At 43.8% G+C, this 13,442-nt stretch overlaps 1 protein-coding gene across 1 annotated transcript in view; it reads left to right on the top strand.

Moving 5' to 3' along the window:
• Positions 1 to 13,442, top strand: part of SEC14L1 (SEC14 like lipid binding 1) — a 468,991-nt gene that overhangs the window by 383,112 nt on the left and 72,437 nt on the right. Inside the window, exon 15 of the mRNA XM_086930671.1 lies at positions 9,338 to 9,589. Coding sequence (XP_086786797.1) covers positions 9,338 to 9,589 — 252 coding nt within the window. The remainder of the gene's footprint in view (positions 1 to 9,337; positions 9,590 to 13,442) is intronic.

Below are 13,442 nucleotides of genomic sequence, written 5' to 3'. Positions count from 1 at the left end.
TCCGTAACTAGTGATCGTTAAGTCTAAAACACTGGTCTGTTTATCTCCCTGTACATTCCTTTCTGGCTGAAAAATCTCTTCGGAAGAATTAATTAAAACCGTCTGTGCAGACTGCAGCCCAACTGCGTTCTTTGAGCTTACATACTTTAGCTCACTGAGTTCCTTTTGCAAATGATACATGTTAAACAAAACGTTCAAAATAACACCACGGTCTACGTCTCAAATGTCATTAATCTCCTGTTAAATAAAACCCTTCATTCTGTCCATCGCATCCCTCTGTCTGCCAGCTTGAATACACTTTTCTCCCTAGTCTGTAACCTCAAAGGAATCCCAAACATTTTCATCCCACGTTTCAGGGTTATACGCTGATGGTTTACATTCACGTTGAAGCTGATCACATTTTATATGCATGTCTTAATGAACACTTTAAATTAATCCAGCCCTTTCTGCCTAACGGAGGAAGCTATTCATAAGCCCTTGATACAAAACATACTAAAACACACACACACACCAATTCTCATCCAACCCAGCACAATTAGCTCACTCATGAGCCAGCACACCATATGGGCTACCCCATGCAAATAAACCAATTGATATCTTAGAGTATACTTTAAATTTCTAAAAAGCAAACATTTTTTCCCCTTAATTCCACCTCTTCGATCCTGTTCGTGACGCCAAATGTAATGGGTCTGCTTTTCATAAAAAGGACAGACGTAACAGACACATCCCCCTTGGGCCAAAATACAACACTTACAATACTTTCCCAAGGCAGGAATAACTAAAAACTTGTACCCCACTTGCCAGGAGAACTCGTAACAATTTTCTGACGACAAGCGCTGCCTAGGAGGGAATTTTCCATCCTCTCTACAACCGAATACTCGCCTGGAAAAACCACATACTCACTCACAATCTCCTGCCACAAGGAAGAGACCAATTGTTATATCTGGGATATATTTATTCGTAAATAGCACCACAAGGTAAGCCAAATGCACCTTTCATAGCAGACTCTAACATATCAATAGTACGATTGAAACACAATCAAGGCAAACATATATATAGAAAATAAGAATTAGTGGAACACCTCACCACTGCCTGTTTATCCCGCTCCACTTCGCCAGAGGAGAGTCCGGTTCTTCGGCCGAGCTAGAAGACAGTAGTGACACTATACACCCCACCTCCACAGCTGCACGTCTACCCTGTGATGAACTTCCACCAAACAGAACCCAGACACCTCCTTTATTACAAGTGGAGACGTAAGACGAAACTCCTTGCGAGCCTCACCCCCTTTTCCCATCAGAGTCCATACCACTCCGCAGCAAGGCCACAGCTTCAGCTGGCCAGGCATCTGTTATGGCTTCAGAGCAGAGCGAGCACATACCTCTGACAAGAACCAGTTGTCTCTAGTCAGCAAAGTGTGAAAACACAGGAGGAAAGCAAAGCATGCCCTCTTCACCACTACAGCTTGGTGCAGGCACAGAAAATAGCTTCAGTCAAGAAAATGGAGTTAGTTAAGCCATGCACACAGAAAGGCTCAAAGCAAAATGAAATTGCAAAGCAAGATGACATGAGAGCATGTCAAAGGCAATATTCAGCACTGCCATAAAGCAAAGTAAAGTCAGAAAACATAATGACATTAGACCATGTCAAAGCCAATAGGTCAAAGTCATAATTCACCTAACCCAAATAACATTATACACTAAATCCCTCAGTATCCAACATGGAGCATATGTGTGCACCACCACCCACAACACTGCACCTCAAAATCCCACACCTTCTATTCTTGGTAAGACTATTCTACATAAAAACAGCAAGATTATACAACAGAAGAGAAGTAGGCATATGCAAGACCATCCTACATTAAGGCTAGGATAACATAACACACCAAAGTGGTGGTGGTTGAGGGTCATTCATAGGGTGTCAGACCACAAAAGTGGCTCATTCACTACACCCCCCCACAGAAAACTCCCCTCCGTGTAACTACCAACAATGTGTGCTAGCGTTCTATTAATATTCGGGCAGTCAAAGTTAGGGCCGTATATGTTAATAATCACTAATTCTATACCTTTCCCGCAGCACCTGGAAACAACGTAACGGCCGTCGCTGTCTGTCTTTAATGGTTTCAATGAGAATTTGGATTTAAGCTTAACCCATGTCAGCACTCCTCGCGCGTGAGAAGTGAAGCTTGAAGCGTGCGTGTTCTCTAACAACCCTTTATGTCAAAGCAGTGGGCTTTTGGGGGAAGGTGTGTCTCCTGAAGCAAGGCTATATATATATTCTGTCTTTATAAATAATTCAACACTTTTCGGAGCTTCCTGTGATCATTGAGCTCCCTAACATTCCACGTGAGGGCCCGAAGGGTATCAGCTGACATAGGGGCGTCACCGTTATTGGGTCCTGCCATCGTGTGCGTTGAAGTGAATTGCCCAGTCTGACCCTACCCTCCCACAGCAGACCATCCCCAACAAGGTCGTGATTCTTCCCCATCTGTACCCAAATGCCCCCCCCCCATTTCCCTCCCAAAAATAGACACCCTCTAGAACCTTCCCAGGTGTGTTTCAAGCGTGGGCAGAGGTTGCTCATCAAACAAGGAGATCTAACAGGCCAGCACAAGGCCCCTCTCATGGCACTGTCTAAAAGCTTATTATTCAGCTACAAAGCATAGGATATCCCTCACAACCCCACTCAAACGGTAACCCCAGTTCAGTAGACGTGACCGCCATGCATGAACACATTGGAATATGTCTGTGAGGCCAGACACCACTTCCCGAGTTCCAACCCTCAACATAGAATTGCCGCCATGGTGTGGCGCACAAACTCAGCCCTTCATCAGCAGCGGAGACCCTCTCTCCATGGTACCCGCCATATTACCTGGGGTAATAGAGGCATCCGAGGTGCGATCCCAACCACCATGACGAGCAAGAACAGCTTCGAAAAAACCACAACTCCACCCCCGGATCCCTCGGGTTGACACCCCCATCACTATCACAAAGAATCCATATACTTATCACATAGAGGCGCCAAGGGAAGTTCAGTCCTGTTCATCCAACTGTCCCCCGCTGACTCGTCCAGCAGCTTCTGCTCCGGACTGTGACGCTGCTCTCTTAACCACTCCTTTACCGCCTTCTGGAGGGCCTTTGGGTCCGTGAAGATGTGGGATCGGCCCTGTCTGTTGACACGCAGTTTTGCCGGGTAAAACCTAGCATAATCCACACCAAGGTCCCGTAGCTGTTCTTTCATTGGGGCAAACTGTCAGCTTGCCTCCTGGACCCGGATTGTGAAGTCCGGGAATAGCGAGATCGTGAATCCTATAAACCCCAATGGCTGCTTCTCTTTAGCCAGCTTGAGCGCCACATCCCAATCATGATAGTTGAGCAGTTTTGCAATGATCGGGGTAGGAGGCGCCCCCGAGGGTGGCTGGGGTCCCAGGGAATGGTGCACTCTCTCTACCACGAACATGGCGGAGAATGAGTCCTCGCCCAACAGCGTCTTCAGAAGCTTCTCTGTGAATTGCTCCATATTACCCGTGTGAGTTGTCTCCGGCAGTCCCGTAATTCTGAGGTTGCAGCACCAAGATCGTGCCTCCAAGTATTCAGTTTTGTCTTGCAAAACCCGCAACACCCTACCAAGTTGTTTATGTTCAGAGTCAAGGGCGGGGTGTGCTTCCTCCGCTTCCGTCAGCCTCCGTTCGGACATGTCTAATTTCTCAGCGCGCTTGTCAAGTCTTTCAGCCATACGGTCCATTCTGTAGGATAATGCATCCATATATGTGCCAAGGGCTGAGATACCACTCTGCAGGTTTTTTCCATTGCCACCAGCAGGCTGCGGATATCCTGATGCAAGTCTTCTGTAGGCTGCTCCTGCATTCTGGAGGCGTCTTCGGCGGATGTGTCTCGGGATTTAGACTTTTTTTGCTTGAACAATAGCTTTGGTTGCTCCCTGTCCACTCTCCCCATCCAGGCCTCCAGACCGACAGAACTACACTGCACTAGGGGTTCGGCACTGCAGGAAAGGCGTCAGCTCGTTATTTATTTATTTATTTGCTGGTTTTTATAGCGCTTGAATCAACTCCAGATGGAGTATCTCTGCGCTTATGGTGCCGACTAAACAGAAGATGTAAATTGGAGCAGATGCTAGATCTCATTTTTAAATAAGACGGTTTTCAGTTGCCTTCTGAATTTTAAGTGCTCAGTACACTGTCTTAGGGACAGAGGGAGTCTGTTCCATAATGTGGGTCCTGCAATTGACAACGCTTTATTCCCATGCCTCGCTTTCTTGGCGCGGGGCACCACTAGGAGCAGATTATTGCTTGATCTTAGTGTTCGAGATGGAATGTAGGGAATAAATTTGTTTTCCAGATATGCAGGCCCTTGTCCATGGAGACATTTGTGTATCAGGCAGGCTATCTTGAATTTTGTTCTTTGCCGGATCGAGAGCCAATGTAATTGCTCAAGGAGGGGTTTAGATGGAGTTCTTGGCGGAGCATTCAGAACCAGGCGGGCCGCTGTGTTTTGAATGACCTGGAGCTTAGCCAACACGCCTTCATTGGCAGAAAGCAGCAGGCCATTACAGTAGTCGATCCGACTTAGCACGAGTGCCTGTACTAGCGTCCTCCTAAAGGAATCTGGCAGTAAAGGGAAGACCTTACGCAGCAGGCTGATGGTATGGAAACAAGAACCCGAGATGAAGTTGGAATGCTGTTTTAGTGATAGTTCTTGGTCCAGATGGACCCCCAGGTTTTTCACTATCTGCTTGGGTTCTGGGGCTGCTCCCAAGTCCTGTGGCCACCAGTCCGGGGCCCATAGCATCCTGGCTTCTCCAAACAGCATGACTTCCGTCTTGCTGACGTTGCACTGAAGGCAGTTGGAGGACATCCAGTGCGCCACTGCCTTCATGCCTAATGAGAAGGAGTTTCTTACTTCAGCGGAGAGGGTTTTAAAGGGGAAGAGGAGCTGGGTGTCATCAGCGTAGGATACTGGGATGAACCCGTACCTACGCATCACTCTAGCCAGGGGTGCCACATAAATGTTGAAGAGGGTCGGGCTTAGACACGAACCCTGGGGCACCCCTTTTGATATCTCCATCTCCGCTGAACGATATGCACCCATGGTGACAGTCTGGGTGCGATCGGATAAAAAACTCCTTAGCCAGGCAAGGGCTTTGTTCTTGATGCCAGCGTTCGACAACCGCTCAGTCAAGATGGAATGTGACACGGTGTCGAACGCTGCAGACAGATCTAAAAGAACCAAGATTACTGAGATGCCCTTGTCCTGGTACATGTGCAAGTCATCAGTGACTGACAGAAGGGTGGATTCAGTGCTATGTTTGGGTCTGAAACCTGACTGAGAGTAGTCCAGAGCCCCAGCAAGTTCGATATAGCTGGAGAGATGGTGGTTGACATGCTTCTCAGCATGTCAACCACAAAAAAAGATCTGTGGGAGGCAATTTCTTGGGTTCAGTTTCTTACTTGTAAATATTTTTTTTCTTGTAGAACAGTTGTTAATTAATATATATATATATATATATATATATATATATATATATATATATATATTTCAAGTACTTTAAGAACCTGCCCCGGAGCAGAAGAATTCAGTGCTTGTTTTCTTAAATTAATATTCCTCAAGAGTAGAATTCGCATTAAAGATAGCAAACATTTACGCGGTCTCTGCTGCTAGACAAGTCTGCAGTACACTAGTATTTGATGGTTGTATATAAATTTCTCTTCCACTGGGTTTGCCTACAGGAGATAATCACTGAAAAAATAAGTATCTAGGGGGTATATGCACTTGTACATTAACATTAGATGTGGGTAGGAGTGGGTCCTTCCACTGGGTACAATTGTGGTATCTGGTATTGACATGGGTGAGGCACTAGTCTGTGTTCAGCTACAATATACTATGGGGTGTGGTTATAGAATGGGTCTTGGCACTAGATATGACTGTAGTATGTTATCATGTGTCTCCATGGAAAGGTTACTGGGGCTTGGTAAGACTGCAGTATGAAGTCACTGGTTATGGCTTTAGTGCTTTATCATTAAATGTGGTTGTGTAAGAGTCACTAGGTCTAAGGATGCAAGGCTGCACCGTTATATGACAGCACAACGCATGCTGTTACTACCCGGTTGTAACTACGCAAGTGCTGTTGCAACGCGTTACCATAACAACGCAAACATTTATCACACATATGCCTCTACAACGAATTTTGTTGTACTAGCATGACTGGTAAAGTCATATGCGTGATTAAAGTTAGGTTTGAAAGTATAAGTATTTTACAGTTAAGTATAAGCAATATATATATATATATATATATATATATATATATATATATATATATATTCTCATATCCACCCTAAAATGACCCTTGCCAAGCCAAAAGCCATACCCACCCTAAAACCTAAAATTAATCTTGCTACCCCAAACCCCATGCCCACCCTAAACCCGAAAATTACCCTTGCCACCCAAAAACCCCTACCAACCCTAAAACCTAAAGTTACACTTACCACCCAAAAGCCCCTACCTACCCACCCTAAAACCACCATTGCCACCCCAAAACCCATGCCCACCCGAAAGTGACCCTTGCCACCCAAAATCCCATACCCACCCTAAAATTACCCTTTACCATCCATAAATCCATACCCACCCTAAATCCTAAAATTACCTTTGCCATGCCAAAACTCATACCCACCTTAAAACCTAAAAACCCATACTTACCTAATACTTACATTTAAATAGCCTATCCCTTTACCATTCTTGTCTTTACAACGAAACTCATTGTAAAGGCATATGCATGGTAAAAATTTGCTTTATAATAGTCATTCATTGTAACAGCATTTGCATTGTAATGGCACCACATTGTAATGACCGCGTTGTAATGGTTGTTTCCCAGGCTGCACAGATTAAAAACAGAAGTGTGTATAAAAGTCTTCATGACAATCACAAAAGTGGTTAATATGATTTAGTTGCCTAAAATTAATTTACATTTTACAGCAGTGTTTTTTCATTCTTTTTTTGTTATATTTGTAAAATTTGGATTATAGTTAGATGGTCTTCATGCAGTAAATTTCATATACATTAGATCAGGTTCTTTCCATCCATTTTATATAGTAAACTTACGCTTTTTATATACGTATGCATATATGTATTTGTGCATAATAATAATAATAATAATAAGACATTTATTAAGCGCCTGGCTGCACAAAACTGTGTATCACCGCGCTAACTGCTAGTACATAACAATCCAGAGGAGAGGAGTCGGGGGTTCAGCAGAAGAATTACTTTGTGGGAAACAGGTGAGTTTTTAATTTTGCCCTGAATCTCATTTCGGAAGGCTCCACTCGCAAATGGAGCGGGAGTGCGTTCCAGTGTTTTGTGGCCAGATAACGGAAAGATCTTCCTCCCATTTTGGCTCTTGTGATACAAGGGGTTTTGAATAGCATCATGCCTGACGATCTTAGATCTCTCGTCGGGCGGTGTATGGTGATAAGACTTTTCAGGTAGTCGTGGCCTTTATTCTGGGCAATACGATGGGCATAACAGAGAGTTTTAAATGTGATTCTTTCTTTAATTGGGAGCCAATGGAGTTTGGATAGCGCAGCTTTGGTCGAAGTTTTTCTTGGTAGACCAAGCACCAAACGGGCAGCTGAGTTCTGAACACATTGTAGTTGATGCAGACCCTTCTGGCTAAGGCCTAACAGGAGGGCATTACCATAGTCCAGATGAGGTGTTAAAAAAAGCGTGGACTATGGTTTTCCTGGCTTCGGTGGGAAGGAGGTCGAGTACCTTGCGAAGCACTTTTAATATGCTGAAACATTTGCCTGTCACTTTATTTACATGGGTTTTACCAGAGAGGTCAGAGTCCAGCATGACGCCTAGATTTTTCACCGTCTCCACGGGAGTAGGCAGCTCACCTAGTTCACTGGGCCACCATGCATGAGACCATACAGAGACATCTCTTCCTACTACCAAAACCTCTGTCTTGTCTCCATTCAGGCGGAGACAGTTGTTGTTCATCCAGGTAGCTATCGCTGACATGCAGTTCGAGAAATTGGTGGCAAGTTCTCTACTCACTGGAATTAATTTAAACACCAACTGGGTGTCGTCAGCGTAGCTGACAATGCCCACCCCAAACTCCTCTGCAATGTGTGCCAGTGGCTCCATATAGATGTTAAATAACGTTGGGCTCAAACTAGAGCCCTGTGGAACCCCGTGGCTCACACTGCGAGGCGATGATCTGAAGGGTGGGCAGTGTAGTTGGAATGTTCTGTCAGTCATGAAGGACTGAAACCAGGTAAGTGCTGAGCCCTTTACTCCCATGTCCGAGAGGCGAGACAGCAGCGTTGAGTGCAGCACGGTGTCAAAAGCTGCACTTAGGTCCAATAGGACCAACGCTGCCGTCTCTCCCTCATCCACCATCTCCCGAATACGTTCAGTCGAGTACAGGACTGCCGATTCGGTTGAGTAGCTTGATCTAAATCCTGACTGGGAGGGATGGAGGAGAGCTTCTTTCTCCAGAAACTCCGTAAGTTGTTTATTTGCCACCTTTTCTATAATTTTGGCACAGAATGGGAGAAGTGAAATTGGTCTTAAATTTTGAAATTGGGAAATTGGGATGTTCGGTTTCTTTTTTAAAGGTATTACTTGAGCAGATTTCCAGCTTTTCAGGACGTGGCCTTCCTGGAACGATAAGGTTATCATGTTACTGATGTGATCTATTAGAGTATTTTCCATAACTGCCTTACATTGTTCCGTTATATTTAAGAGTGTGTATATAGTGTGTAAAATGCACAGCAAAAGATTAAAACATTGATTCAGGTACCTATTCTGCATTTGGAACCATGCCTAACATGACAGCTGTTGCAGTAGCTGGTTTATAGAAATTTGATGTGGTTGTTGACATTTTGTGCCACTGCGTCATATGTGCTGCACTAGAGCATAGTCTAACATTGCTGGCAATGATTGTGCTTGACTTTCTTCTTGTGAGTGTTCTGGATTGTCAAATCTGTAGTTGTGGTGTTAGAATTTGCCTCTTCATTTATGTGTGTTCTCCACTCTGTTTTGAAGCTAATTAAGTTTAACCTTGATCCTTACTGGGACAGCGTTACTCTAACCTGGGGGTGATGAGCTAAAGATGAGAAAACAAATAAATATAGTGATGTGCGTAGTTGGTGTTAGTGCACATAGAGTGAGTTCCTGGGGTTATTACGGATCCTGATTCAAAATTCAACTTTGGCTCATTTGTACAGGGCATAAAGTCCAAATGCTTTTTAATTTAATTTCCTCTTGCTGTGATATCTTTTTGAGCTGAACTCATATTGAGTCTTTTTTGATTTCCTCATCAGTTACTAATTCAGATTGTGGATGCTTCTTCTGTGATCACCTGGGATTTTGATGTGTGCAAAGGAGACATCGTCTTTAATATCTACCACTCCAAGAGGGCGCCAGCAGCTCCAAAGAAGGACTCGTTAGCAACACACAGCATCACCGGACCTGGAGGAAACAATGTACAGCTTATAGACAAAGCATGGCAGCTGGGGAGTGACTACAGCATGGTAGAGTCTCCACTGACTTGCAAGGAGGGTGAGAGTGTACAGGTAACTATTCCCTACCCTTATGCCTAAATCTTAACAGCTCATAGTGATTGTAAGTTTAAAAGCATATTTTCAAACTGATGCCTTCTTACCTTTGGAATAGTTCATGGTGCAATCATTATGTGGAAAGCAATATAAGCAATGGATATTTCATTGATTTGCATGCTTCAGTCATTCCCCATCATTGAGCCGGGAGTCCCACAATAACATTACAATAGCAATAATGTCAAATTTCCTTTGGAAAGAAAAACATTTGCTTTATTTAACTATCCACATCATGAGAAATGACTCTGAGGTCAACTAATTAGTTGAAAACATACAGTTTCCCAATCAGTTGAAGGCCATCATACCTCAGATTTTGGTCTGCACATCATGTGCAAGGTAGTCCTTATTCAGAACTTTGCTCAGAATAATGATCTGTCACAGTTTTCAACTACTACTTACTTCTGATGGACACTTCTCGACCCAGGGCATTTCCTCTGACAGTGCTAGTGTTTCTAGTAATTTACTAGAATTTTCTGGGGTTTTTCCTGCCACAATGGCAGAATTCAAGAAAACACTGTTCCGATACAAAATTGATTTTATGGAAATGGCAATCACGAAGATTGCATCCAGTGTCTGTATCATCAACGCAAGACCAAAGATTGGAAGATTTGTTGTTCTTCTTCAACAAAAGCCATCAACAACTGTGAAAGTCACCTTCAGGATCCAGAGTAAGAAGGTTTACTCCAGTATTGGAATTTTCATAGATTCCCATAGCTTGTATCATGCCCCGTCGTCGGAATGGGAGTCTCGGTAAATACAAAATAACATAGCAGTAGGTACAAAAGAGAAAGAAAAGGCCTAGGCCTCATCTCATTTTGTAGCATATCCACCTCTTTTTGCAAAAGAGACCCAAAACAATGCAACAACCAATCAGATTAGCCTCACCCCATAGAACCTTCCTGAGAGAGCCTCAGAGCCTCAGATTTTCGTAGCCGTTGTGTAACAGTATAACAAACATGCTGAAGACTGAGCTTTCCCAGGGGTGGTGGGCGGCGCATGGGAATCGATGAAAGTTACCAATACTGGAGAACCAAAGTTACAGGTAAGTAACTGGTTTTCTTCAGAAGTTGCTTGTTCAGGTGAGGAATCATCTGAGATCTGAAAAACTAGAAATCCAAAACGATCTCTATTTGGTGAACTGCCCAAAAAGACCTCCTAGAAGTTTTACAGTCACTCTGACAGGCCAGGGGATATGCCCTCGGGGGTGCCTGTTGCAAGGGAAGAATTCCAAAGCCTTGTTGACGATAGCACCATCAACTAACTCAGCAGGCACCTCTGATACCATTGTCATCTCATCAATCAACCCTTCTACTGTTTCGTCAATAAGCGCCATGACCAAACCATGACGATGGCCTCCTAGACGACATCATTTGGTCACTACAGCAAGCCAACAATCCGCTGCATTGTAAACATATGTAAAACAGCAACACACATCACAGAGCAAAGTTTCCCTTCATCACCCAAGAGAGCAACTTATTTACACTGTAGTGGAGTCACTGCATAAAGATCATTTGGTGCAGCGCCATCTTAAATGATAGGAGATTGATGAGGTCAAGGAACAATATGGGCAGGTTTGCCTGAGGAACAACAGTCAGGACACTGTGAGGGATGAAGGTGGTGATGAATTGCAGTGGAATATAGTCATCCTCTTCATGACTGCTCCTACAATGGCCACAATAAGGGACCAACCTATGACGAGAGTCCTCATGAATCTCATCAGTGAGTTTCATCAGATGATGTTTGGCTACCCCATGTCCCAGCTACTAATGATAGTAGAGGACATCTACCTCAATCAAAAATGTAAGCTGAGCAACCCAAACCTAATGTGCTGCTGCCTTTGCAGCAAACGGTACCACCTCCTCAAGTGAGCACTGCCCCAAGAACGATTCCTCCTCATACACATGATGCTGAGACATTGAATGGTCTGAGTGAAGAAGGGGAACTAGCAGGTAAACCATTGAATTACTCTGACAAGCAGATTAATACATTAAACCAACCATGTCACAAACAACATCACTGGTTGTGGATTCCCTGCTCGAAATCATCACTTGGTTATATTCTTTGGTGGAGAGATCCTCCACCAAAGATTGAGATTTCATTTGTCAGTTAATTTCAGACTATATGATTTCAAGGAGGGTCTGAAAACAGTCTGTGAAGACAGTTACCTTTGTAGACTTTATTTACCAGGAAGGAGTGAAGATAAATGTAAGCTTCAACATCTGTCCCTGCCATCGTGCCTCATCTGGAGAAAAACTGCAGAGCACACCGGGCAATACTCCTGCATGGCTGATGCTTGCAGATTGTGTTTCTGCAGGTGTCCCAGCAAGACTCATGAAATCCTACCTTGCTCTGCACATCTCCGGGCCAAGAAGTCCAGAAGATTAACATTTTTTAAAAGTGGCAGCACTTTTAATGCCCTCAATCAAAGCTGCTAATAGGCTTATACCATAAACAGATATAGGCAGACGTGGTATCATATACAGACCTTCTTCAGGAGGAAGGAGACAGAAAGCAACGACCGTTCTGAAAGAGAGAAATAGCAGTCATTGGCTGGTGTATGGATAAAGACACTACAGGCTTCAGACAGGTGCTGCATTCCCCAGACACCATGGTTTGCTGTGATCAACATTTTTCTGTCCTATCCATACTAGACATGATGGTGATAACCTATTTGGATGTCACATTTATGAATCTTTAGGAGTTATAAAAACAGACACAACCCCTGCTAGATCTGTTGGGATCCTGAAATACAGAAGGCAAACACCATTTTCATGTGCAAGAGGCGTAAATCCACTTAACTCCTCATGCTAACACTGACAGACTTCAGGCCCCAGTTACTCTCTTTATTCTACCTCCTCCACGCAGCCTGGTGCGAGACTCTCCACTTTTCTATCACTGGTGGGCTAAATCACCTCTAACAAGTGGGTTTTAGGACTAGTCCACAAAGGACATGCTCTCTAATTATTTTCAAAACCCCCCACCAACACCATTACAAGCGGAAATTCTTTCTATGCTAGGCACCTCTACAATTTCTTGAGAAAAACATGATTACATTCCTGTTTTTTTTCTTGTAGGACTTTATTGCAAGTCAGAAGAATGGGGACCCATCCTGGGCCCCTGACAGCTAAATAAATACCTGCAGAAGGTAACCTTGAAAATGGTCACTCTACAGAAAGTTGCTCCAGGAGGGCGAATATTTATGTTGTTAGGTCTGCGTGGCTTTTATTTTCATAGTCTGGTACGTCCCAGTGTACCGCAAGTATCCACACTTTGAAGTAGCTGGATGCACTATCAATTCAAATGCTGCCATTCAGCCTCATATCAGCACAAGTGGATTTTTATAAAGTATTTACTGGCACATACATGAACCATTTTTGTGAGCGCCAATGGTCTGATTCGCAAAAATCGTCCGTTTATGCCCGCAAAAAGGGCAATTGCATCAAGGTTCAAGGGACTCGCAATTTGAGAATTCACAAATAATTGCGATTTCTCAAATTACGATTGCATTAAAGGAATCGCAATTTGCTATTCCTTAAATGCAATGCAAGAACCACTTTAAAATAGCGATTTCTCTATTAGGGGGCGCAAATTACCATGAAGTTGTACTTTATGGTAATTTGCAAGAACTTTGAAAAATTTACTAAAGTGCATTTTTCAAAGTTGTAGGTTACACACACACACATGCCCCTGGGGCATGTGTGTGCGCAGCATGTTCGCACAGAGCAATTTCAGTGGTGCAACAGATTGTCTTTTGGACAACCATGCACCCTTAAAATTGCAAACGCAATTTGCGAGTACCTATTGGTACTCG

This window comes from Lissotriton vulgaris, chromosome 7 (assembly GCF_964263255.1).
Source record: "Lissotriton vulgaris chromosome 7, aLisVul1.2, whole genome shotgun sequence".
Classification (NCBI taxonomy): Eukaryota; Metazoa; Chordata; class Amphibia; order Caudata; family Salamandridae; genus Lissotriton; species Lissotriton vulgaris.
The sequence above is the reverse complement of the archived record's forward strand: the minus strand, read 5'-3'. Positions and strand labels throughout refer to the sequence as shown.